A 27,561-nucleotide genomic window follows, 5' to 3' on the forward strand; every position below is an offset into this window, starting at 1 on the left:
GAAGGCAGAAGCTGGTGGAAGAGTTGAACAATAATAAAAAAAAATGTTGGGCGAATTATTGTGAATCAATCCATTATTTTGAACTTTTGGTCTGAGTACACATGTACCTTAAGGAAGTATTCCTGAAATAGCAGTGAAGTGTTTTGAACAAAAAAGCTTTTCTACATGTTAATGACAAGGCAAATTTTGACAAAGACAAAGCACAAGTTGGTGTCCTCCAGAGTTGCAAATATGTAATATTTACATTGTCACTTGTATATAATCTTTCTGACATAATTATTTTGTATGTTCCACTAAACATAAAACCAGATGATACATAATGTATGTTGAAATGATACCTTGAAAATGTGGTTAACTTGTAAATATTATGGTCCATATACATGTACTAACATACATCACATTTGTTATCATTTGAAGAGATAAAAGAATGAGATCACTCAAATAACTTTTTCAAGTTTACAAGTACCTTGGTGTTAAAGAAGTAAATCTAAATTATTAATTATAGAAGAGCCTAAAGTCAAAACCTCTTATCAGGCCAAAGTAGTGCGCCCCAATAACTCCCCCCCCCCCCTCCCACTATTCTTATCTGGCAACTGGGAAAGGTCAGATGGTTTCATAACCACAGCTGCAGGTCCATCCTAAAATAACATTGCAACATTCAACATTTAAAGTTGAAGTGCATAACCTTCCATTTGATTGGCCTGATCCAGAAACAGAGTTTATCCCATGAAATGGATGCTCCATTTTTTGCTCTTATCAATTTCTCAAGTTTGTACCGCATGCTATAACAAAGTTCTTTTTTTTGGCCAACAAAAGGTTTGTAGATATTTATGGGCATGGAAGTTCCTGCCACCAAAGATGTGAAAATCTCCCGAAGATGGGCACCAAAATATTGACTTGACCCGGGTTAACTGGGTTAACTAAAGCTGCATGTCCAGAAAATGGGGACACCAGGACTGCACATGGTTGGTCCAGAGATTCTTACTTTTGAGCTCTTCTGTTCACATGTTGATATGTATGTACGCTTGGGATTTTATATCCTACTTAATTTTTCAGTCATATGATGAGGAGTCATTTATTGGTGTGTGTACATATTATACTGTTATACTGTCTGGTGGGAGGGCGAGCCAATGCTGCCAAAGTGCTGCTGTCACTGACGTACTGTGCTGAAGATACCAGATATGACACCACACCCAGTCACCTTATACTGACCCCGGGCCAACCAGTCATATTTTATTGATCAACAGTGATGAGTGCCAAGCACGGTAGTGCTTCTCTTATATTTATGCTCGCTCATAACATACACTTGTAGGCATACAAACAGTATAAAGCTGCTGAATGTCAAAAATTCTTTGGGACCAAACTATTAAAGTTGTTTTGCTGATACATGTCCAAGGTATTAAGAAAAGAGCACCAAGCTAATTGGAAGAATGCATTAGAGCTTTAAGACAAAATCCTCTAATTTCCTAGTTTTATACACTATTCAAAACCAATGTAGGGGACTGTTTCCCTATCAGAGAACTTAGTGTTACTGATAAACTGTTCATCTCATTTAACAGCACCTACATTTTCGAAATACTACATTTACAAAGACAGTATGTCTCCTGAATATTATGCTCGTACCTGTACTTGCACATGTCAGTAAATGCTGTCGCACCTAAAAACTAGACAAAAACACAGCACCGTAGTGAGTATATGTAGAAAAATTGAGAAGCACAACACTGAATGAGTAATGTATGACTATCTCTGACATGTACCTTTGTGGTCGTTGTTTGCTTGGGTGTTAACACAGCTTTGTTAAATATTTAAGACAAATCACAACACTGTGTAGATGTAGCTCCATGCCAATGACACTAGACATGACACCACACTAACCATTCATCACTCTGCCAATGACACTAGACATGACACCACACTAACCATTCATCACTCTGCCAATGACACTAGACATGACACCACACCAACCACTCATAACTGCACTTCAATAATGGGTGAGCGGTGTTTATTCATATGCTAAGCATTTAATCAAAAAGCACCAAACTATCATTTTAACAGTCTGAGACCTGACCGGCCTTAGGTCTGATCACTGGTGACTGGTCAGCTACAATCACTGCAGGCACTCTAGCCACTGAGCAGCAGTGTCAGACTTGTAACCAAACCCTAAAACATCAAGTATGTTTCAGTGTTGATTATAAGATATTAATTCAATGTCTTGAAACAACTGCTGAATTCTGCTTTTTGCCGAATTCTCAGATTTCAGATAAACTCTATGAATAACAAACTTTTATCAATGGTCCCATGACAGGTTGGAATATCCAGGCTTTGCCACATCATTAAAAATCTTTGGTAGTAAAACAGAATCTACAACCATCTGTATTTATCTAAAAATCTGTAATAATCATATTATCTCCCTTTTATAACAGCGTACAAAATAGTGATCTTTGCTGTTTCCTATGAAACTTACATAATATCTCTTTTTTTCAACATAATAAATAAATTATGCCCTATCTATCTCCGGCATCACAAGATTTTTAACGTGAGATTCTTGTGTTTCTTTCTGATGGTTTTTTAATGTTTTTATGACCCTAGAGGTAACACAACTTATTTATTTGCCAATTGCAATGGTTTTCCTTCAACAAGATTGTTATCTCCTCTTAACATTTCTACTATCAAACGTCCTATTCTAGGATGAGAATAGCATAACATTTAAAAAGGCCTCAATGACATAATATTTAAAATGATCATTTGATTTGTCCCATAAATCATCAAGGTTGTGAGAAACAGCCAGGGGAGAAAACCACAACTACTAGAGCAGCTAAATGGACCTCAAAATATTATTCCAGAGTGATAAAAATATTTCTTTTGTGCTTTTAAAAGTCTAACAATGGAAATCACTTTTAAATTACATAAAATACATGTAAAAGAATTTCAAATTGAATCCTGTAGACATAAAGCATAGTTACTTTTTAGCAATCCTCAGAGTATGAAATTCATTTTCTCACTATCTATAAATTATGTCATGCCTAGAAATATTATTCTCACAAATCACAGACTTAAATTTGAGTGGCTGACAATGTTAACACAATTATGTTACAGTGCATGGAACATCCCACACAGTAGTGCTTTGCCAAACTATGCTGTATTTCATGAAAAAGCACAACCAATGTACCTAAATGATAGGACACCTGTTATATCAGAGCTACATTAAACCGATCATCCAATCACTGCTTTGCAATTGCTCTCTTGTGGATAGACACAATGTAGTTTATCGCAGTTTGTACAGACGTCAGACAGTAACCTTCCTCTCCCATTAAATACCTGAAAGAATCACATAAGCACAGTATTATTTTTCTATATTATTCTGTCTACAGTCTTATTTTAATAATTCTAACAAAATATGCAAAAAATGTAAACATCAGACACAAGAAAGTGTCAACCCTCATTTCAAGAGATCCTTCCAAACACAATGACTCAAGGACTTCTCATCACTGTGGTCGCTGGGGGTTCATGACCAGCTTATGCCAGATTCCACTGTAGAATATGTGGGAAGGTCTGTCAGCAACCTGCAGATGATTTCCATCATATAAGTGAAATATTCTTGAGTACAGTATAAAACATCAATGAAATAAATAATTAAATCATTTTAACACGTGACTGAGAAGAAATTTAGTGCTTAACAGTCTGTATAATATCTATTCCATTGCAATTTGTTCACCTGTTTGATTTGACTTTGGACACAAACTACATTGGTTGGGTTGACCAGCTTCAGGGCTTCTCAAAAATTATAATTTTTTCAGTATACACAGAATAATGCCTTCAGAATATGCTTGAATAGACATGCTGCCAACATGGGTTAAGGATTGGAGAATTACAGTATAGCAGCTTGAATAGCTGACAAATTCTAGAAAACCTACCCTTCATGGATGAACTCTTCCATGGCCTGGCACTCTGACACAACCTGAGGGAGACGACTACGGATGATCACGTAGGTTAGGATTGGGAGAAGGTCATCTGCGCCTCTGATGGGACACAATCATAACACACAGAGCATTTAGTTAGGAAATAAAGTTGAAAAAGCCAATGACACCAGACATGACACCACACTAACCATTCATCACCCTGCCAATGACACTAGACATGACACCACACTAACCATTCATCACCCTGCCAATGACACTAGACATGACACCACACCAAAGCTGGGCCAGCTGGCACATCGATATCACCTGCTGTGAGCGCTTCACGGAAGACTTATATGACCTACCCGCTTACTTCAATTGTGTCTCAATTAGCCAGTGTCTGTAATTATTGAGGCAGCACTGTATTTCAACATTTACCTTAACCATGACTGTAATGTACAAAAAGGGAAAAGGAGGACATAAAGTTGGTAATTTACTGTAATTAACACACATGCAGGGCATCAATGATGGAACATCCTCCTCATGTGACTACACCCTGAGCTCAATACATGCAGTACTTTTTAAGATACCACCCCTAATAATTATCTTAAGATTGCTGTCATGGTTACTGAGCCGGGATCTGACCTTAGCTATGCCAGTACTTTGTATAGACAAGCTGATAATGAATGCATTTATCCACAAAAAAGTTATCTTAGTGTACGCTGTGAGATTCTTATGCATAGAAAAATACCAACATAATAAAACAAATCCAGCATCTATTTTGACCTATTTGTTGACAACAATTATATTACATATACCTTTATTTATAGAAGGGAAGCCACACATAAAACAGTAGTCCTCGAGATAAAATTAACACGCCTTATATTAAATTGTAACACCTTTCTGGAAGGAATTGATGACTTATATCATAAGTTTTGGTACTTACATGTATTTACTGATCTAATTAGGCATTTTTTTGATGACTGCAATCATTAATGTACACGTGAAAAAAAAAACAGGAAATAACCATCTGTATACAACAGACAAACGAGGCAGATTTTTGGGGAAAAACAGATAGGCAAACAGATAAAGACAAATTCTTACATATTTGGCTGTTTCTTGGAGCTGTCTTTGGCTGTATTTTTGTAATACTCCTCTACACACTGACATGCACATTTTGAGACACGCACTGTAAGACAATCAGATAGGTGAAATCAGACAGACAGAAAATAGTCACATGTAATATCAAAATGAACAACAGATAGTAATACAGACAATCTCATTTAGCATCTCATGCTAAATGTACCCAATATTTTACACATGTATCAGAAGAAGATTAAGGACTGAAGTATCAACCGCAGGATGGCTAAACATCTCCTAAAAAATGTTTCAAAAATGCATTTAGAGTGTTCTCACCTAAACACTCCAGTTTATTAAGGGGACTGAAAGAATCTGAAACTCTCCTTAGCTCTGTAATCGCTGGGCGATAGGGAAGGTAGTTCTCCTCGTTCTCACCAGGGGGCAGTGTCAGACAGAGTTTGGGACGAACACCAACATCCTTGGGTGAAACACTGTGGTACTTTGACATCACTTCCGCCAAAGCATGTTCCTTTGGCAAGTTTGCCAGTCTGGTTACATAAAGAAGTGGTGTTATACAATAGAAAATGGTCACGCTTGAATGCATGCAGGATACCTAAAATTCAGCATAGGCGAGGCATAGCCTGGACTTTCTTTCACATCAGCTAATCAGAATTGGTTCTGTATCCCTTTAAGATATGATAACTTTGTCGAACAATAGCCAGGTCAAGTTTTGTGTGCTTGGAGCTAGGCTAAAATTGTAAAAGTTCCTGATTTACCATTTGTCATCTGAGGAGTGAAGGCTATCACATAAGAAGACCAATCACTTGTTAGCATCAATTACATGCAAACAGTGGTGTTCCAAATTTGTCATTTGGAGCACTAGCACTGTCTAGTGGTCAGAGGGACAAACCGGTTCTGGGATCATAATTACCTCTGTCTAGGCTAGGTCTTAGCTAGTGAGTGTCATTCAACATGTAACTTGCTGTTAGTCAGCAACTTTTAAGGAAAAAGTTACTTTTTGAATGGAGATTCAAGATTTGAATGGTATTTTGTACATACTCTAATTCAACCTCTCTAACCAACTCTGCAAGCAATATTTTGAAGCATTCTGAGAGAACTACAAAGTGTAGAGAAATAATTTGCACAGTTTCATGAAGCTTGCATCTTTTAATAATAATGACACAAAGAAATCATTTTTAGTGTTACTTTGGTAATAAATGTACACCTAAATTCCACTGAAAATAGTGCTTTAATGATTGAAAAGGTTGAAGATTTGTGGTAAGTTCGATTTGGGCTAAAAACCAATCCAGAATTAAAATTTTGTTAGTGATGGTTTAAATGATTCTTCATCACTGACTGCCAGGACAGAAAAGAAGAGCTTTGTCCCTTTGTAATTAGTGGTGGAATAAGTACATTTTGGTAAGGTAGCAGATTTCACTTTTGATAGACTATTACCTGAAAAGAGCCAGCAGATGAGCCCAGATAGGCTTGAAGAAGGGTTCCTCCAAGGAAGCCTGGCACTGATCCCGTCCCACAAGTGAATCTAACTTCTCATAGGCTACGATAAACATCACCTGAATCTCCTCCATGTAAGAGTGCACGTCCTGTGAGATCCACTTGAGATGGCGAGCATATGCCTCGTTCTTCATTGAGTCTAAGCTCTGACTGTCCTCAGACTGGCTGTACAGAGACTGCCACTTCTGCGTGTGTGAGTCCACAGACTCTGTACTCCCCATGGAGTCCGATCTCGGCTTAGTGTCACCGTTCTCATTTGATGGGGATTTTAATTCACCAATATCTCCTACCTCTTCATCATCTCCCCAAATTTCATTGGAGATTTCATCTTCATAATCCTCCACTGACTTTTCCATGGATTTGGAAGCCATTTTAGTGAGAATTTTACGTTCAGACTTTAACTTGTCCGTTAAATCATCCCCTTTGGCAATGGCTGTTTCTAAATCGTCTTTAATCTGGTTGCAAACGTCAGTGGGGGTCATGATCTCTGAACCACGACCTTTTACTCCTCCATCCTTGACATCACCATTTCCACCTTCTCTTTTCCCTTCTTTTTCTCCCTTATCTGTGACTTTGTCATTTACAGCATCATCATCATCAGTTATCTCCCTTGACTTGCTATCTTTCTGCACACTTTTCTTACTGTCTGACTCAGAGGTGCTGTTATTCACGTTTGGAGAAGAATTAGAGTTACTTCCCCTTGCGGCTGCAGATAGTAATTCTGATATATTTGGTACATTTTTCTCTGTTTCATCAATGGACACCCTCACATCTTCCAGTTCTCCTATCTTCTTGACCACCAGTGGAGACAGAGCCTGGCAGAGCTTGTACTGGTACTTCTTTATAAGGAGCGTCAGGGGATGATCGGCACATCTGTTACACAAAAACATTCATGCTTATCAGCAATTAACACACAAAACAATATTAACCAATCTGATAATTAGGAAAATAAAAAAAAATCTTTATAAACAAAAAAAACAAAAAAACAACTGACAATACATGCCTCATATTGATCTGAGCTGTCAGATTATTAGCTATATCCAAAAAACGAAGGCAAACACAAAGTAAATATTCAATAAAACAAATTATTTTGAAAAGTTTGAGAAAATGCTTGTTCTGTAATTAGTCATGGTGAGGATTTGTGTATTCCCTAGCCTCGAATTACCTGTAAAAAATCACAACTAAAACAAAACACAGTCATACTTGAGGATCTCTGTTATCAGCTGGTGGATTAAAACTTCATCAGTAGGGTTTTCATCCAGTTTCCTTCTCCATTCTGCCAGCCATTTCTGAACAAACAATTACAATGATTCAAGTTAATCAAACTTTTTTACCTTCTATTCAGCAGTCAACAGTAATCTATGTAATGACATAAAAACCATACAAACATATTTCTGAGAAACAACCTGATGCCAAATCAAGAATTCCTCCGTGAGAGAAACATGATTCAATGGGTCAAAACTAAATGAAGGAAACCGAATGGGACAGAGCTAGACCTATCAATGAAATCATTTTATGGGACATCAAATGTGTTCTTCAGAAAACAACAATACACAGTTTCTCTACCATTTGCCTGTTCAACAGCAATATATTCCTCATGTGATGCTGAACCATTTTTTCTCAAAGTGTCAAATTCAATATACTGAAATTTACTCAACAGAAAAAAATGTAGTAACTTGTGACTTATGGCACAGAATTAAATGCAGCACTTACCATATCCTGCTCATAAGCCAGGATCTGTTTGTATGTCTGTCTCTGTTCCTGCTCCTTCTTAGACATGCCAGTTGGGACAGAAAACCTCCTACATAACAAATACACATCACATATCAGGGATAGGAACCTCCTACTTCACAAATACACATAACAAATACACATCAAATATAAGGGATAGGAGCCTCCTACTTCACAAATACATATCACATATCAGGGGCAGGAACCTCCTACTTCACAAATACACATCACAAATACAAAATCACATATCAGGGATAGGAACCTCCTACTTCACAAATACACATCACAAATACAAATCACATATCAGGGATTGGAACCTCCTACTTCACAAATAAACATCACAAATACAAATCACATATCAGGGATTGGAACCTTCTACTTCACAAATACATATCACATATCAGGGGCAGGAACCTCCAACATCACAAATACACATCACAAATACAAATCACATATCAGGGATAGGAACCTCCTACTTCACAAATACACATCACAAATACAAATCCCATATCAGGGATAGGAACCTCCTACTTCACAAATACATATCATATATCAGGGGCAGGAACCTCCAACATCACAAATTCACATCACATATCAAGGGATAGAAAACCGCCTATATTACAAGTACGTATCACATATGAGAGATAGAAATTCACCTACAGCACAAATACAAAACATACATGGATGTCCAACATGCCATTCAAGTCAGAACGCATTCATGTCAAATATAAATGTAAAATACTTTCAAAGCTTTCGACAAAATATTCTTTGTGATGAATCTGCACACAAGCAACAAGATAGATGAACTCAAAAACCATTAGCCTCACATTTAAGTCAATACTTCACATCAGCGAGGTATTAGACAGGCGATAAGCACTACTACATGCACCTGACTTAACACACTCACCTGGTGGCCTGCTCCTCTAAACGCTGCTGTCTCTCTTTCATCTTCTTCTCTAGCTGAATGCCCAGGTCAAGGATACAATAAATAACTGACTTACTGGACCACAATGTCAAAAACTTAATTCAGATAATACACCCAACCCAGTCACATCAAAGCAAAATACGACTGCTCAGTGCCATTCCCTTATTCCTTAGTTCTGAGCAAAAACGAAGGAAGTCCCAAGGTGGTCAATTTCAGTTCATTTCCGAGATGTAAAGGAGCAGCACATAAACATTAACCCATATAAGGCTAATAGATTTGGTATTTAAAACTATGTACTATCAAATCGTTATTAGAAAGGATACAGCAGCTTCCTGTCGTTTTGCAATAGCTAAGTTTTCCGCCATCTTTCTTTGCACTGTTAAGTTCTGCCAAAAAAACAGAAAAAAAAAGAACGTTAAAAATGTAATTCACTTCATGTTAGGGGTTTCATTTATTTTGTTATCGCTAAAATGGATAGTTACTTTTAATAAACCCATACTCCAAAATTACCCACAATTAAACCACGGACCTTTGAGAAGTCACTGACAAAATTTCCCAAATGTGATGAACAGGTATGCACATCATAATGATCAAAGACAAGTGATGTTCAACGAGACTGCACAAATGTTGAGTTTTACGCCATACACGATGGCAGCCAGCATTTTGGTGCGAAGAAATCCAGCCGAAAATGGGAGGAAGCCCAAGACCATCCAAAGATTGCTGGCAGACCTTTCCATGTAAGACCACAGAGGAAGCCTGCATGAGCTGGACTTGAACTCACGGCGATCACATTGGTGAGAGGCTCCTGGGTCATTCTGCTGTGATAGCATGCTCACCACAAGGTCAGGGAGGCCCAGAGTGATAACAACACTTAACTCAACTACAGATAAATTAGTTGACAAACCTGTGACAAACCTGTGTGGACGAGAGGAACAGATGTTGCTTTTGTCAAAATCTGTTTTTACCTATGTTCAGCAGGTTTAGTAGGTTGGAATGCTTGGAATTTATGGCTAATCCTTTTAAACAGCATACTCTCATTAGGTTAACTTAGATCTAATACAACACAAGATCACAATATCAATACAAAACTGCTTTAACTTCAGTGAATCCATGAGTGCAAGCTGCTTGAAAATGAGAACTAATGGACATGGAAGAACTGCATTTCAACTAGGAGCGATTGAACTTCTAGACCCGTTGTTACATTCAATCCAGATGTCACCATGCTCCAGATTTCTTTCACTCTCCGCTTAAATCACAAAGGCAAGTAACCTCAAGCCATTTACACCAACAATTGTACACCTGTAAATGAACTTCCATGTAGCAGCTTAGTAGCAGGTGACTCAGGGCACCTGTTGACAACTCAAGCATGGATAATTCATGCTTCTTAATATCAGGATCATTAACGTATATCATTTACAATGACACTATTTCATAATGGGAACAGTATAGTTACCAAAAGCCCAACAATATTCAAACCACGACATATAACACCAATCAAATCAAATAAACTAAATCAAACAGGTAGAGAAGATTCACTATTTTCCTATTCATTTTGAGTGTAGTCAAACTACTCCATATCAAGGTAAACACAAATCTAATTTTTTGCTAGATACAATATTTAGCAACAAATTCATCACAAAAGAACAACAGTTCTTTCAGAGAATAAAATTACATAACAGAAATTTCAAAGACATGTCAAAATATTTATCTTCAGAAAATGTTTCGACCTAGTTACAACTGAGAATAAAAGATGCTTTTTTAATTGATATCCTCATTTTGTCCAACCTTGTTACACAAGGAAACAATGACTTGGCTGGTCGATCCCATAGCTTTACAGAGAGTACAATATTCACCTGAAGTCAGTTATGCAAAAATGCACTTTCTGATCACAAAGGCCTGAACAATTATACTTCTGATACCAACACTTAAGTTTTTCTGGAAAGAAATTAATCAAACATCATCAAATAAAACCTCCTTAAGTGGCTCCATAACGTGGATAAATCAATCAGTATCAAACAAAATGTATCTCTTGAAAATGCTCAACTATAGGAGAAATACAGTACCATATATCTTATTATACTGAGTTTATGCACAGCAGCACTTTCGGTTTGCCAAAATAAACAAGGTTGAGGAAATACAGCTGCAATATTATCTGGTTATGTCTCCAAAATAGGAATGGCTGTGCAAAATGAAGTTCAAAATCATAGAAGTCAAGAAATACTTAAGTATACCTCACCCTACTCTAATTACTGCATTTCACTTAATGTTCAGCTTTTCTTAAGTTACACATTTTGCTTGATTCTCATGGATTCATCATACCACTAGAGTTTTGTGAAATTTGATTTTATTTCCTATCAGAAAAACTGAAAAAGTGTTGGCATCGAATGTATCATTTGAAGACCTTTATCTACTGCTTCTGGGCATTTTCACAGGTCAAACTTTAGGCAAATACATTTTTGGAAAACTGAGTGACTTTTATTCTAATTTTGTGGACTCAAAATTCTGAAATAAGTCCTGAGAAAAAAGACTGCCACATCTGACAGGTTAACTGTGTACATACGAGTGTGGAGGCGGCAGCATGATTCATTCTGGCCGTTCTGGATCTGTAGGCATTCAGTAGTTGCTGGTTGTAACGATAGGCTAGTTCCATAGGACCAATGAGTACAGGTCTGAAACAAGGAATCGTAAAGGTAGTTCACAGGACTCAGAAGCTGCTGGTTGTAACGATAGGCTAGTTCCATAGAACCAATGAGTACAGGTCTGAAACAAGGAATCAATAAAGTAGTTCACAGGACACAGAAGCTGCTGGTTGTAACGACAGGCTAGTTCCATAAGACCAATGAGTAAAGGTCTGAAACAAGGAATCATACAGGTAGTTCACAGGACTAAGAAGCTGCTGGTTGTAACGATAGGCTAGTTCCATAGGACCAATGAGCACAGGTCTGAAACAAGGAATCATAAAGGTAGTTCACAGGACTCAGGAGCTGCTGTTTGTAATGATAGGCTTGTTCCATAGGACCGATGAGCACAGGTCTGAAACAAGGAATCATAAAGGTAGTTCACTGGACTCAGAAGCTGCTGGTTGTAACGATAGGCTAGTTCCATAGGACCAATGAGCACAGGTCTGAAACAAGGAATCGTAAAGGTAGTTCACAGGACTCAGGAGCTGCTGTTTGTAATGATAGGCTTGTTCCATAGGACCGATGAGCACAGGTCTGAAACAAGGAATCGTAAAGGTAGTTCACTGGACTCAGGAGCTGCTGGTTGTAACGATAGGCTAGTTCCATAGGACCAATGAGCACAGGTCTGAAACAAGGAATCGTAAAGGTAGTTCACAGGACTCAGAAGCTGCTGGTTGTAACGATAGGCTAGTTCCATAGGACCAATGAGTACAGGTCTGAAACAAGGAATCATAAAGGTAGTTCACAGGACTCAGGAGCTGCTAGTTGTAATGCTAGGCTAGTTCCACAGGACCAATGAGCACAGGTCTGAAACAAGGAATCATAAAGGTAGTTCACTGGACTCAGAAGCTGCTGGTTGTAACGATAGGCTAGTTCCATATGACCAATGAGTACAGGTCTGAAACAAGGAATCATAAAGGTAGTTCACAGGACTCAGGAGCTGCTAGTTGTAACGCTAGGCTAGTTCCACAGGACCAATGAGCACAGGTCTAAAATAAGGAATCATAAAGGTAGTTCACAGGACTCAGGAGCTGCTCGTTGTTATGAAAGGCTTGTTCCATAGGACCAATGAGTACAGGTCTGAAACAAGGAAACATATAGGTAGTTCACAGGACTCAGGAGCTGCTGGTTGTAATGATAGGCTAGTTCCATAGGACCAATGAGCACAAGTCTGAAACAAGGAATCACATAGGTAGTTCACAGGACTGCTGGTTGTAATGATAGGCTAGGTTCATGAGTTCGAATCAACAGACTTAAACACATTAACACAGATTACAGCATTACGTAGCGGTTTGGGACCGGCTGACTTTTAGAGAGCGTGAATCTTCAGCCAAAGCCATCAAGTGCTTCAACATCTGCACAAAGAACCAGTAGTACTAAACCTAGTGACAAACCCTAGGACACGTACTTGCGGTAGGATCCCGTGGAGTCCACCAGTGGGGGTGTGGAGATTAGGTAGACATCCTCTGCAGAGTTAACAATGGCAGGTTGGAGGATTTGGGCCCCCGAGATCACTGCCACCGGGTTAGACGCGGTGGAAACAGAGCCTGGAATCCCGGACAAGGTGTTGAGGATTTCTGTCTCTGTGTTGAACGCATCAGACTTCTTTCTTTGGCTGCGTGTGGGATTCTCGCCTGAAAATGTACACGTGAACGATTACAGTTGTTCTTGTGATCCCTGGGCAGTGCTTTCTGCCTGTGTCAAACACTTACTCCAAAATAAGCCACATTTCAGTTCTGTGGAAATCTCACCAGAGCCACAGAATTTTGTGAGTACAAAATTGTGGTAACAGACTGCAAGAAGGCCTGTCACTTTATGTTGTGCTCACCAGTTATGAGCTGATGTCGGAAAACAAATCCTCCTCCTTTCCTTTATATGTGTTTACAAGTAACCGGCGACCTTTATGTTAAAATGCATTTCAGAATAAACGTAAATAATAATGAAGAGGTACAACTGTCGTTTATGCAATCTATTGTGAGTCTCATGCCTTTCTGCAATCTGTTACCCTTAACTTGCAAAATCCCATTACTCTTGCAAACTTATGGTGGAAGTCAAATCAGCTTTATGCAGATGTTTCACCATACTACTGACATGCAGAGATAAGCATGTGAAGGAGTAAAACATGGCCTATAAGTTAGGTTGTAGGTTGTCCATAACTGTGTCAAAACGTGTGCTGTACACTATGCAAGTGGTGGGATTTGCTAAGGTCTTAATGTACATATTTAAAGTTACTCTGAATCTGTAAGGCATCATTTTGCCTTAAATCTGCAGGAAGTCTTTGTGTAACTGGTACCTAGTTTGTCCAGGATAATACCGATCCTTTCCATACATTGCTGCCCTAGCTGGACATACTTCTGGATGGGTTTGCTGGCAACCAGCTCATAACCTACAACAACAACAACATAGAACAAGTCAGTCTCTGCAACATTCCACAGCAACATTTCACGTGAAATGTGTGTCACTGTACATACATGTATATACATATGTCTACCACGTTTTTTATGTTTAAAATGCAAACCATACTTTTAGGTAAATATTACTTTTAAATCGTACTTAATTTAGTCACCAAGAAACTGTCAAACACTGTTGCCATGATTTCCCTGAAATACAACTAATGAGGCATCAGTATTTAAAACCCAATCATTCAGTCATCAAGAAAGAGCTTACATGTACATACCAATTTCTGTGGCATTTTCCAGCAGCTGTGTGGCTATGCTGGAGAGACACTGTAAATACTGGACATAGGCCTCCTGACAAAGACAATAGAATAAACCCGGATAAATCAAGGCAGATAACAATGCTACACTTGTAACACTATCATACATCTGCTGACCACACAACATTATGTTTGCACATAATTTGGAAGGATCTTTCATTATACTGAAATTACAGGTACAAATCTGTCACTGGTACACATCAGGACAGTTTGTTTGGAAGAGCAAATAAATAGATATTTATACCTCAACATACAGTCAGCACATCCTAAATTAAAAACAAACAAAAAAAAAAAAACATGAAAGAGCAACTTTTTAAGCACATCTATATTTTCACTTCAGAAACAAAATTACACTGGACAGTTTTCCAATATCAGGGCTTCACAGAAAGTCTACGTTAATCAGTCTACACAGAATCATGCCTCCAGGACATGCTTGAATAAACATCTTGCAAACATGATAAATTTTTGAACAAATACAGAGTTTGTGAGTAAATTGTACTCGCATATGCCCACACATACACGTTTTCTACAATGTTTGTTTATTCACTAACTTTTAACCTATTCACTAACACTAATAGTGTTTTACGCCATACTAAAGAATATTTTACTTAAATACAACGGCAGCCAGCATTATGGTTGGAGGAAATTGGAGGCTGCTTGCAGAACTTCCCATGTATGCCCAGACTGAAAGTCATCATGAAGTGGACTTGAACCTGGCGAGCCACTCCTGAATCACTGAGTGCATTACTACGCTAACCTCTCGGCCATTCGGTCTCCTTTCAAAGTGTTATAAAGCACTGAAACTGCATGTGCAAGTTAGTAGACAATGTTGCTTTTATGCCCATACATGTGCATATCATTCTGTTGCAAAAACTGATGAAGATAAAGACATGCAACTTAGCTTAATGTGTTAGCAGGCTGAGAAAGACGTAGCAAGAGCTTGCGAGCACGACATCAAATCAACCACGATACAGATCTACCTGCGTGCGTACATATAATACATATACATGTATGCTATCTGGCTTAATTTAGCGAGTTTTGAGGCCGCTGTGCGTAATCCCTGACAGACTCATACATACTGGTATATATGTTAAGTGGTTACATAACATGAGTACAATAACCAGTAAAAACATTTCCTGTGTCATTTTTATGCGTAGAGCATATCCGTATACATGTACATGAATTAAGATCTAACACTTGAGAATAAGAGAGGCAAAACATTATCGAAATTACAAATCCATCGATGTGTAACTGAGCAGTTTAACTGTAGCATTATATACATGTACACTTATCCACAAAATCAAAAAAGCTGCTTTCTATACTACACTTATCACTTATACTTTCTTTTATAAAAACAAATTATATTGACACTAAAGTAGGTGTATCTTAATTTAACTGTAAAAGTACAGCAACACAAACCTGACTGAGCTTAAAGACGAATCACATACTGTAAAATCCACTATAAATACAGTAAATCAGCAAAGGCTATTAAACGGATGATGAAGAAGAACAAGATAGCTTTAACAGTGTTCTCACACACAGAGCCCTTCAAATACTAAAGTTTGATATTAGCCCTAAAGTAAAAACTGTTCTTGTCTGCAACTGTATTCTTCTCCTAGAGATAGCAGAGTCATGATTTAACTGCTGGCAGTTAAGCAAAAAAAAAAAAAAAAAAAAAAGGCTGAAGACTTCAACCATAAATTATAAAGCTGAACAACAATCTGGCTGTCTCAAGATTTAACAGGTGCGTATCCATGTATACCTGAGTGGATGCTAGCACGCTAATACTAAACTGAAGAAGTCATCGCATCAATAAACCTTTCAATTATTCATATCATACAAAATCTATGTCATGAGGAAAATTTTGTTTTCACAGCTGTATGTTGGCATTTGATTGGTTAGTTCTAGTTTCAACGGATTTTATTTTCTTTCTTTTTGATTTCTCAAAATATTATTGCTGTATTAATATGAACTTGATGACTGGTTGCATGAGAACATTGAGTGACAAAAGAAATGTTTTTGAAGAGCTAACGTCATATCCTTTAGTTGTATTTTCTTTTAACCATAGACCCTGCAAAGGGCTTGGTCACGAGAAACTATGACAGAGACCTAGTTTGAACAGGTGGACTCTTCCTAAAATAAAGTTAGTGTAAATGGTTTTATCTTTCTGTGAAGAATGTTCCCACAATGTTGGGAAAAGTAGGCAGATTAACAGTTGCTGTTTACTGAACTATTTAGGATACTATTAATTTACAACGAATGTTGCCCTTCACAACTAAGGATAAGTTCAGTTGGCTACAATGAGGAGAACAACAACAAAAAAATGTTTTTACAACTAACAAACACTGTATTCTTATCCACAGACAAACCCTACACCATATGCCAGTGAACAACCCTATATTGTGGCCACTCAAAAAAGCCCTTTCCATTCTTGAAAATGGTTTCCATGAAACCAAAATACTAAATCTGATGTATCATCTTACATAACTTGCTGGAGTTGCCACAGTACTCTTGATCTCCTTTAATAAACCTTAAATAGTAGGATGTGAACATATCTTAAATGTAATGCCCTTGTTTAACATGTGTTAACACCGATCTAGATGCTAAATTCTTATTAAACACAGTTAGAGTCTTGAGAAGTATAATTTATTATTAGCATGCATTCTGGTATTTATACACAGTACACTAAATTCCCCAAAAATTTGGCCCCAGACAAAGTGAATTTGAATCTCTAGGCAAATAAATGTCATAAAATTGTCACCTTTGATTCTGAACATTTTGTCTAGTAGGATGCCATCCTACATGAGCATATACCTCCCACACAGACCTCCAAATACATTTCTAAGACCAGGAGCACTCTCAAAATCAAGCAAAATGAGTAACTGGTCATGAGTACATACTAGTAGCTCATTTAGATCATTCACCTTAATCCACCATTTTGTTTTAACAGGCATGACATTCCACGTTGGACACAAGGGCCTACAATGCTGCTTGTAATAAACCTTTCATTCAGCATGAACAATATTTCACCAAGTGACTCAAGCTATAAATAAGGTATAAAACATATTTAGTAATTATAAAGGATATCTCTGTGGTCAACATATGTCGCCATGATAGATACAATCAAATTTGTCAACAGCAACAACAACAACAAATAAAGAGAAATTAATTCTATAAATTAAAATTTAGTTTCAAATATTAGAGTTTCTTTTTTTTAAATTAAAAGTTATAAATTATACACCAGCTGCTAAAAATCACATTGTAACATCTGATCTTGTCAACTATCATTCCATGAACTACAATAGTGATACATATAAGTCTTACACCTAACTGCGATGAAATGAAGCAATTTAATTTACGCATGAAATTCAACACTACCAATTAATGTCCTGAAAAGGATCACGCAATAAGCTAACAGATCAATGGTGAGGTATTCAGTACTGGATTAGCTGCACTGTTACAGCTGTCATAAACAGGTTCACCTGGTATGGTTTAACTGAGGCATACCTCAGTGATATCTGTTTGATATAAATACACACTGCTGCTCAATAGATCAATGCAAATTGTCACAGCAGTTATTTCTGCATGTGACATATGAGGTACATGTATAAATTCAGAACCACTCACCCAAAATACATACTGTAAATCTTCAACCTTTTCAACCAATCAAGCACATTTTCCAGTGGAATATATGCATATAATTATTAAGAAACTGATGCTAAATATGATTTGTTTGTATCAATAAAGATGCAAGCTTCATAATAGTGCGCATATTAATTCTCTACAAACCACAGTTATCTCAGAATGTTTCAAAACACTGGTTGTAGAGGCAACTGAAAAGTTTGAAGAATTGGGGTACTTATTCTATTTGATCATTGTTTAAAGAATTTCTCACTTCTACCATGGCAATCTCTTTTATCGGTGAATGAAGCTGGATTGTGTGCTTTTGGTGCCGAAATTTAAATATTCCCAAGAGGATATTACCCTACCTTCCAAATAAATAACACCTTTATAAAACCAAAATCAAAATCAGCCAAAATTACCAACTTAGTCATGGACAAAATTTTAGGTTATTTACGACATGTACTTTAGCGCGTGCGCGCACACACCCAATACAACACAACATGCAACTGGGATTTCATTATCTTCCTGAGTGGAAGGCACCGATGGAAAAAGATGTTGAACTAATTTAAGCAAAAAAGGAACTTTGGTAAAAATAGCCAGCTACCTGACAGAGAACTAAATTAAGTAAAATGGGAGATTTGGTAAAAATAGCCAGCTACCTGACAGAGAACTAAATTAAGTAAAATAAGAGCTTTGGTCACAGTAGTCAGATACCTGGCAGAGAACTCAATTAAGTAAAACGGGAGTTTTGCTCAAAATAGCCAACTACCTGGCAGAGAACTGAATTAAGTAAAATAGGAGCGTTGGGCACATTAGCCAGCTATCTGGCAGAGATCTAAATTGTGTAAAACAGGAGCTTTGGTCAAAATAGCCAGCTACCTGGCAGAGAACTAAATTATACAGGAGCTTTGGTCAAAATAGCCAGCTACCTGACAGAGTACTAAATTAAGTAAAATGGCAGCTTTGGTCAAAATAGCCAGCTACCTGGCAGAAATCTGAATTAAGTAAAATAGGAGCGTTGGGCACATTAGCCAGCTATCTGGCAGAGATCTAAATTATGTAAAACGGGAGATTTGGTCAAAATAGCCAACTACCTGACAGAGAACTGAATTAAGTAAAAGGGGAGCTTTGGTCAAAAAAGCCAACTACCTGGCAGAGAACTGAATTAAGTAAAAGGGGAGCTTTGGTCAAAATAGCCAACTACCTGGCAGAGAACTGAATTAAGTAAAATAGGAGATTTGGGCACATTAGCCAGCTATCTGGCAGACATCTAAATTATATAAAACATGAGCTTTGGTCAAAATAGCCAGCTACCTGGCAGAGAACTAAATTAAGTAACACAGGAGCTTTGGTCAAAATAGCCAGCTACCTGGCAGAGAACTAAATTATGTAAAAAGGGGGTTTTGGTCACAGTAGCCAGCTACCTGACGAAGAACTAAATTATTTAAAAAAAGGAGCTTTGGTCAAAATAGCCAGATACATAATAGAGAACTAAATTAAGTAAAATGGGAGCTTTGGTCAAAGCAGACCAGTACGTGTACCAGTTTAAAATTTTGCTTGGCTAAAGCAACAGGCTGCAGGTAGCTGGTAATCACCCTGAAATTGACAATCCCAGCCAATGTAGTTTTGTCATCAAAATCAAATTAAAAAGGTGCAGAAATCTGACTGAAAGTTGGTCTTTCATGTGCGAAAAAGTTAAAGAATTAGGGTTTATATGTTCTAGACATAAAAATTATTGCGAACTGGTAATTACTTGTATAAACTAGAGCAGAAGTCATATTCCTTGCTATTAATGGTCAACGCGAAAGAGATCAACAATGTGTTGACTCCTTATATGGATGATGCCACTCATGTAAGCATGAAAATTCAACAAAAATGACCAACTGGATGGAGCCACTTTACTTATTGTTCATGTAACATGTTTAACATGGCCTTGCATTATATCTTCATCTGAAAATCTGAATAAATTATGTTTAAGATTATTCTAGAATGCAAAGCCATCCTATTAACCATGAACAGCCTCTTTTTAATTGCAGGGCTCGTGTGGTTATTAAAACAGACGACGTACTAAGTTCTAGAACTACATGTTACTCTACATACATCAACTCCCTCGTAATGGTATCCACAAATAAGGAGCCTGTCTCAAATTATATGTGAAATCTCACAAGTGGTATTTCATCAAAACACCTGGGTATCAAAACTGAATTTAACACGAAGAAATATATTTACTTTGAAGTCTGAGAAACACACTGGTAAATGTGGTATGTCCGCGTTCAACACAGGTGTATACATTTGTGTTACCCACTGATATCTTCAGAAAATAATATCAATATGAAGGTTAGGTTTACTCAAACTGATAGTGATTAATTATTAAGTACTATCATACCGCTCATTGTGTGACCCTCCGGTCGTTCAACTATTGGATCTATGCCAGTCAACATGACAACAATACACGTGTACGTACCACAAGCCTGTTTTCACTATCAAGGTATATCGCCGTGGAGGCGTTCTTCATAACCATTGCCAAGCTCTTCTCCATCTTGACAGTTTGTAGTCAGGCTGCTTCCCCTGAAGATCTGGCTGATCGAAATTTTTCTTCCTCCTAACCACATGCCACATGAGATGCAGGAGAGACTGACAGCGAGGTCAAGGTCGAAATATAGCTAAGGCACAAAATCTTTTAAAAGCCTAAAAGTGTATAAGCAATTTATATTTAGGTGAAATCAAATGTTATGCATGAAGGGTATATTACTGCATACTACAGAATAATCTATGATGGAAATCTCGCCGCATTAAGCACTATATGAGGATGGTAGTTTAGAGATTAATTGTAGGTTAGCGTCAAAGATGGCGGACGAGGAAATTTTGGTGGACGGGCGCGCACTTTCAGACCTACGTGTGGTCGATCTGAAGAAAGAGCTCGACAAGCGAGGGTTGTCAAAAGTGGCAGCAAGTCACAGTTATCCGAAAGACTAAAAACGGTAAGTTGATTTATTGCGATCGTCGCCGATATCGTATCTTAGGGTGAACTGTTAAGTCGTTGTTGTTGGCAGGCATTTATTTTGTAAAGAAACAACAACAACACCTACTGTTGCATGTAGAGTACCTTGTAAAAGCTGTATGTCTCTCCTTCTTATTCTACTTCGATCCTTGTAATTGTATGGTTCCTGGACGGTGGCAGTAAAGCTGAAGCTGCTCTTTTGGTTACTTGACAGCTGCTATTGCGCCAGATCATTGAAAACCCAGCTTTTTATAAACGTCTGTGTGAGCAACAGTTCGAAGTAGCAAAGCAGCGAGCAGACCAGAATAGCAGATGAAACGAGTTTGTCCAGACCTGAGAGAGGTCAGCTACTCATGTGTGTCTGCAACAGAGAAACTACTGGCTGGACATCTATTGGCAGTTGTGAAGAATAGGTTGATCCTTTTGTTAGTCATTGAGCCTGTTGTCAGATGTTCAGTGTGAGAAGTTAAATCTTCAAAGAATTGAAGTCACTTTACCATGTGACAAAAACCATAACTTTAAAATTCACCATCTATCAAGCAAAAAAGAGCACAGTTCAAGCTATCCATAAATATATAATACATCGTGATTTAATATAATTTCAGACCCATTTCTTGGACAGGTCAAAAGGAATTGACAACCACAAATACTGGCCTGGGAAGTGGGCTGTCTGCCCTGTTGTCCCTGTTTGCCCGGCCAGATTTGGTCAAGGAGCTAAACAGCAGAACAGTTGTGCTCGCAGTCTTCAGTCTGGTCCAAGAAATAGACCTTGCAAAGCAATTCTTCATACTAATGTATATTTCTGGATAGCTTGGAATGTGCTCTTTTTGACTAGTTTCTGTGTTATGGTCACTCGTGTGTAGCCAAATCTGGTCTTCACACCCGTCCGGTCCATCATTCCGGTCTTTAGGCTGGCCCCAAACATCTAAACTCTGAGTATTTTCCTGTCTGCACATACTTGTGAACATGTAACTTCTGTGAACAGAGTAACCATGAGAATTATGATGCAAAACTTTCTAATGTGTCTTGGCCATTGAAGAAGTATATTTTACAACTGTCACTGGCACATGTAGTTGTACATTGTAATTGACCTCTTACCACAAAGAGAAGTCCCATGATAACATTGCATGTTTGTGTTATTTCCTCTTCTGAAAGTTTTCACATGGCCGTGTCCATGATGCATTTTGTGTTTGATGTAGTGGAAATCACAACAACAAAAAATAAATCACAAAGATATTTGAAATAAACTTAAGTAAAATAATTTCTTATTGTTTAGGTCTTAAATTATAGACTCTCTGCTAAGGAGTACTTTAAGAATGTTCATTCTCTTTAAGAAATAAATTTTAATGTGATACTTGTGCAGTATCTGCAAGCAAGGCTTCTATGTGAAAATATCCATTTTTTTTTCATTATCAGTGAAGGAGCTGCATGGGTGCCATGATATTAATATTGATATATATTTAAACTATGACTTAAACTAGATCTAAACTGGTCTTGACTCACATCATAGCCATCTCCTGCGATGGCAAGTTCTGGCTAGGGTCCTGCTTTACAATGTGTGCGACTTGTACCTTGTCAGTCATTTATAATCAATGCAAGTTTCCAGACAGTTTAAGTCAAACAGGAAGTATTGTGAATTTTGCACAGTTGTATCCATACAGAGTTATCTCCTATATTCATGTCACAAGTGATTCTGAATATCAACATGAAATAACATGTATGTATGCATGTAGAAACTGATGTATATCTTTATTTTCCTAGGTGTATTTGTTACTCTTTTTTTTTTTTCAATTTTTTATGCATTTTTGGAGGCATAAATTACGCCAATACACCCCTTATTTGGAGCACTGATGCAGGTTGTTCTGTAGTTCTGGTCAAATTATTGACCATTAGCATTGTTCTGATTAGCTTTTGCATTCATCTGCCATCCACAATGTACACCAACAATTGTACTAATTGATGTCTTCATACATATGCATTCTGTCTTACTACAGTTCATTCTTGATGAAAGGCAGGGAGGCAGCAACAGTGCAGATGGAGATGGTAAGACTAGTTTATACACAATATTAAAAAGTTACCAGATAGGTATCTCGGAATTAGTCATGACACTGTGACATTTCCAGTGTTCTGATTAGGCCATGAGTCTTGTTGACAAATGCTAAAACATAATCTTGTTGAAAGATGCTAATGATTTGCAAATATTGAAAAAAAAAAAGAAAAAAAAAATCAGTCTGCATTTCATGCAAATCTGACATCAGATGCTCAATTATTATATCCTAAAATAGCTGTAAATGCACAAATCTAACATGTTCAATGCCCAGTTATTAGGTTCTAAAGTAGATGTACATAAACAAAGCCAAGTCTGATGTCTTACATGCCCAATTATTATGTTCTAATGTAAAGTGCTTGTGCGGCCGATTATGTGCAGGTACTGACATTGTTATTCAGCCGAGGCCTTATGTCAGGAGGTTTGCCACATATCTAGAAAAGGGCAGTGGTTTACTCTGAGCCATATGGTTTCTTCCACCTGATCTTCTTGCTATCATACCCTCTCTGGAAAAGAGAAGGCATTCACACTGATTGCATTTGGTAAAAGTATATTGCTTTCCATTTGGTCAAGGAATGTCATGTCATAAATAGGCAATAAAGACTCCAGAACAGGATGAATCTGTTTTGAGATGTACACATTTTAACACTGGAAAATTTGACTGCCCATTTGTCTTTATCTCCTACATTTCATTTGGGTGTGTTATTTTGTAATTTGCTCATATTTTGAAATCTAAAATGAAAGATTCATTCTTTCCAAAAAATAAGATCATGAAACTCTAATGTTTCATAAACCAAGGGAGAGGCTTGTGACTGATGAATTTATTTTAGTATATCAAACATTTAAAACCATGTATATTATCCTCTGAAAATATTTGATTTTATTATTATATTTGTATGATATGCTGTTGTTTGATTATCAAAAGCAGGGTTGGAGTTCATGATTTCTCACAATTTTTGGCCATAACTCATCTTTTTTTGGTTTTTTCTTTCTTTCAGACGGAGTGTCAAATGAAGTAAGTCCTTTTTTATGTTTTCTGTTGCTATGTGACGAGATGTTTGCACAAATTTTTGTACATATTACTAGCACGTGGATACATGCGTACAATTTTGTCTTCAGATTTTTAGCCTGCTGACAGGAGTGAATGCTTTCTATGAATTGGTCATGTAAATATACATAGCAGATGCTTCATAAGGAAAACCAGTGGTAGATAGCGATACAGCAACAAGAATTAGTTGCAAACTTAATCTTTGATATTTTGCTGTCCAAAACAGTTGATCTGCTGGTTTCTTTATACCTTCATTGGCTTTGATTGTTTTGTCTTCATTTGTAGAAGATTGTCCCTGAAGAAAATGAATATCTGAAGCAATATTTTGAACAAAAACGCCAGTTGTTAGAGAGCCAGAGGGAGGCTCGGAAAAAAATCGAAGGTAGGTTCCTTAGTTACTTAAAGTGATTACATTTCAGCTGTAAAATGGCCAAAAGGTAAATACATTGATGGTTCATGTGCTGTCAGTCTATGATGGCGCCCATCAGCCAGCCATTCAATCCATCTCTTCTTCCTGCAAAGAATTTGCGCATCTTTGTGAAAAATTATTTCTGAAGTCTATATTTTTTTTTAAAGATTTTTTTTCTTCTTTCCTTTGTAGTGTTTTATATGTGTGTATATATATATATATATATATATATGAGTGTGGAGTGAAGTATGTTCTTTCTATGTGTCTGTGATTTATCAGAGTTGTGGCCCCTTAGCTCACATCTTGTAACTTCACTGTAGCTAGCTTGCCCAGATTTTGTGAGACCACATCTTGAGTTTGAAATGAAGTATATTGGTAGTGATATACATATTATGCTGAGCATATTTTCTTATTTATACTTTTAACATTTAGTGAACTCAGCCTTTAAGCTCAAACGACACAGTCTTAGATTTCACTGATCATAGAAAGAACTAAAATTATTTTCCGTTGACTTACTTCTCCTAATTACTGATTTCCATTATGAGTATTACAGAAAAACATTTTGAGTGGTTAAAAGTCAATGTATGTGTGATGATTTTGTGCTTGTACAATATAACACACATCCAGAGGGCACGTCGCTCAAAACCATCAGTTGTAGAGTGCCCTTCTCTCACTGACCTTAGGGGCCTTTCCGCCTTGGCGACAAATGTTTGAATGAATGAATGCTTGGGTTTTAATGTCATACTTCACATTTTTCAGTAATATGACGACAGGGAGTCATTGGGTGCATGTACATATACGTATATGTACATATATTGTGGCAGGGCGAGTCCATGTCACCAAAATGTTGCTTCCACTGAAGTATCGTGCTGAAGACACCAGACATGACACCCCATCCAGTCACATTATACTGATACTGGACCAAGCAGTCTTGTTTCTTTGCTCTAACCTCTCAGTGCTAAGCGTCAAGCGAGGCAGCAAGAAGTACCATTATTTAAGTCTTTGGTATGACCCGGGTTTGATCCCAAGTCTCCCGACTTCGAGGCAGATGCTCTAACCATTAGGCCATCGAAGCATTCCTCAAATGTTTGACAGTGCCAGTACGGCAGTTACACTGTGCCACAAGTACACAAGGGCTCTTCAGTTTCCTCCGCCCATAAAACTAACTGTTTGGAACTTTAATACAGTTTAAAAAGTCAGTGAGTTAAGGTCTACAGAATAATTAAGGGGCTTCTGCTGGTGATCACCATTGTTGCAGATATAGAAAAAATGATTGAAATGGCGATAAAATCCCAAAAATGCGAATATGTTTGGCGACAAATTTAGTGGCGTAACAAAAAAATTAAGGGGCAAAGTATGAGGTGTGAGAGTTTCCAGGTTTCTTCTAATGAAAACAGTCCATATACTTTCATTTTAAATGTTCTCATCTCTGCAAAACAACAACACAATGATGTTGCAATTTGACATGACAGAAATCTACAAAGGGGGCTCAGTATTCTTACATGTTGACTTACATAAGATGACACTTGAAAAATCTTTTTTTTTTTTAATGAGTGAAAATCATGGCATATTTGCAGATCCTTTTTTTTTTTTTGTCAAATTAAAAAAAAATGATCAAGGGAGATGAATTTAGGTAGTATTAAATCTGTAAATGATGCTTTCTCCCTTGATGTCTACAATAAAATCAGTTCTGGTTAGATGTTAAAGGACAAAACAACACCTGAATATTTCAATTCAAAGCAAGCTACACAAGCTTACTAAAAAGTATCATACTTTATTTTTTTAATGAGATTTCACTGGATAACCTGTAGAATAAAATGATAATACTGCACAAATGGCTGATGTGAATCGAGGCAACCATCATGAGAATTTTATCCAATGAAACAAGTTGCTATCCTTGCACGGCTTAAGACAGTAAGGACAGTAGTATATCATCTCTGCCCAAACCACATTCATCTGCCCCTAGGCCTACTTAGTCACTCTGTTCAAATTATACAAATACACTTTTGTCGTTCATTTTAGCCTTAAGTCAGCAGTTTCTAAATAATAAATATCAGAGACACAGGGATGCCAAAGGTTTGGGGGAATGAGAAGACGGTATCTGACGGAACAAAGCTCAAAGTTAATGAAATCATATGATATAATTTTTTTTAAATTTAAATTTTACTCCTTTGCCTTCCTCTCTTGCAAAAGATGTTTTTCCTGTTTTCTGTTATGAAATACAGTAAAATTATTGTAATTATTGTTCGATGATAACTAGGTCAGTACTGCTCTCATCTTAGAAGCCACAAATATTGAAACATAAAATCCAGCGACAGTTGTTTGCCTACATTGTGCAGCCCCAGTGGTGCTTCCCATTCAAGATCACGCTCCTTTCTGCATGATCCTACGGTACCAAGACAAGGCTCGTGTCTAGATGGTCGCCATCAGCGCAGTGATTTCCTTCAAGATTTGGGGATAATTGTTGATAGAGGAGTATCAGATATTTAATGATTATTTTCAGATCCTTTGAGCCTAAATCTCTACCAGTGGCATAAAAATCCAGCACCTACCTGTATCTGAATTATTCAAAAACATCCAAAATAAAAAATGAACTGTTTGCTCACATATTAGCTAATGAATATTAAGTTATTCAACTTAGCGGTACCCACAAAAGACAGCATGAAAGGAGAAGTGGAAGAAGTAATCATGTCAAGGCAAGCGGTGGTGTTTCCGCAGAGTTAAAGGCAAAGCAGCTTACCGCTCTTCCTGCGGCATATGAGAAACAAATGTCGCTACAGTCTAATCAACTGGGTATGGTTAAAGTCTTGAAAATCAGCTTATGCCTTGGGTCATATCCGGGGACGAGAACACAAGTCAGGAACTCACAATAACTATTGCTGTAT

At 37.4% G+C, this 27,561-nt stretch overlaps 2 protein-coding genes across 2 annotated transcripts in view; one reads left to right on the forward strand and one right to left on the reverse strand.

Annotated features, from left to right (window-relative positions):
- Positions 1 to 573: 573 nt before the first annotated feature.
- Positions 574 to 20,802, reverse strand: LOC135474957 (VPS9 domain-containing protein 1-like). Its single transcript, XM_064754661.1, has 14 exons — positions 20,636 to 20,802; positions 14,509 to 14,581; positions 14,125 to 14,217; positions 13,240 to 13,465; positions 11,711 to 11,819; positions 9,474 to 9,536; positions 9,133 to 9,185; positions 8,208 to 8,295; positions 7,698 to 7,783; positions 6,435 to 7,367; positions 5,316 to 5,527; positions 5,004 to 5,088; positions 3,915 to 4,019; positions 574 to 3,318 (listed from the first exon to the last, which is right to left on the reverse strand). The coding sequence occupies exons 1-14, from the start codon at positions 20,708 to 20,710 to the stop codon at positions 3,222 to 3,224; spliced, it is 2,298 nt and encodes a 765-aa protein (XP_064610731.1). The 5' UTR covers positions 20,711 to 20,802; the 3' UTR covers positions 574 to 3,221.
- Positions 20,782 to 27,561, forward strand: part of LOC135475678 (apoptotic chromatin condensation inducer in the nucleus-like) — a 30,633-nt gene continuing 23,853 nt past the window's right edge. The window contains exons 1-5 of the mRNA XM_064755607.1: positions 20,782 to 20,811; positions 21,006 to 21,152; positions 23,167 to 23,215; positions 24,218 to 24,234; positions 24,553 to 24,649. Of these exons, the coding sequence (XP_064611677.1) occupies positions 20,782 to 20,811; positions 21,006 to 21,152; positions 23,167 to 23,215; positions 24,218 to 24,234; positions 24,553 to 24,649 (340 nt within the window). The remainder of the gene's footprint in view (positions 20,812 to 21,005; positions 21,153 to 23,166; positions 23,216 to 24,217; positions 24,235 to 24,552; positions 24,650 to 27,561) is intronic.

This window comes from Liolophura sinensis, chromosome 9, assembly GCF_032854445.1.
Source record: "Liolophura sinensis isolate JHLJ2023 chromosome 9, CUHK_Ljap_v2, whole genome shotgun sequence".
In the NCBI taxonomy this organism is placed as follows: Eukaryota; Metazoa; Mollusca; class Polyplacophora; order Chitonida; family Chitonidae; genus Liolophura; species Liolophura sinensis.

Excerpts from the sequence above, each read along its gene's own strand:
- LOC135474957 (XM_064754661.1), bottom strand. The coding sequence starts at position 20,710 with ATGGAGAAGAGCTTGGCAATGGTTATGAAGAACGCCTCCACGGCGATA. Across the intron at positions 7,368-7,697 it reads CTGATAACAGAGATCCTCAA|ATGTGCCGATCATCCCCTGA; the intron begins GTATGACTGTGT and ends TTTGTGTAACAG. Across the intron at positions 5,089-5,315 it reads TAATAAACTGGAGTGTTTAG|TGCGTGTCTCAAAATGTGCA; the intron begins GTGAGAACACTC and ends ATTGTCTTACAG.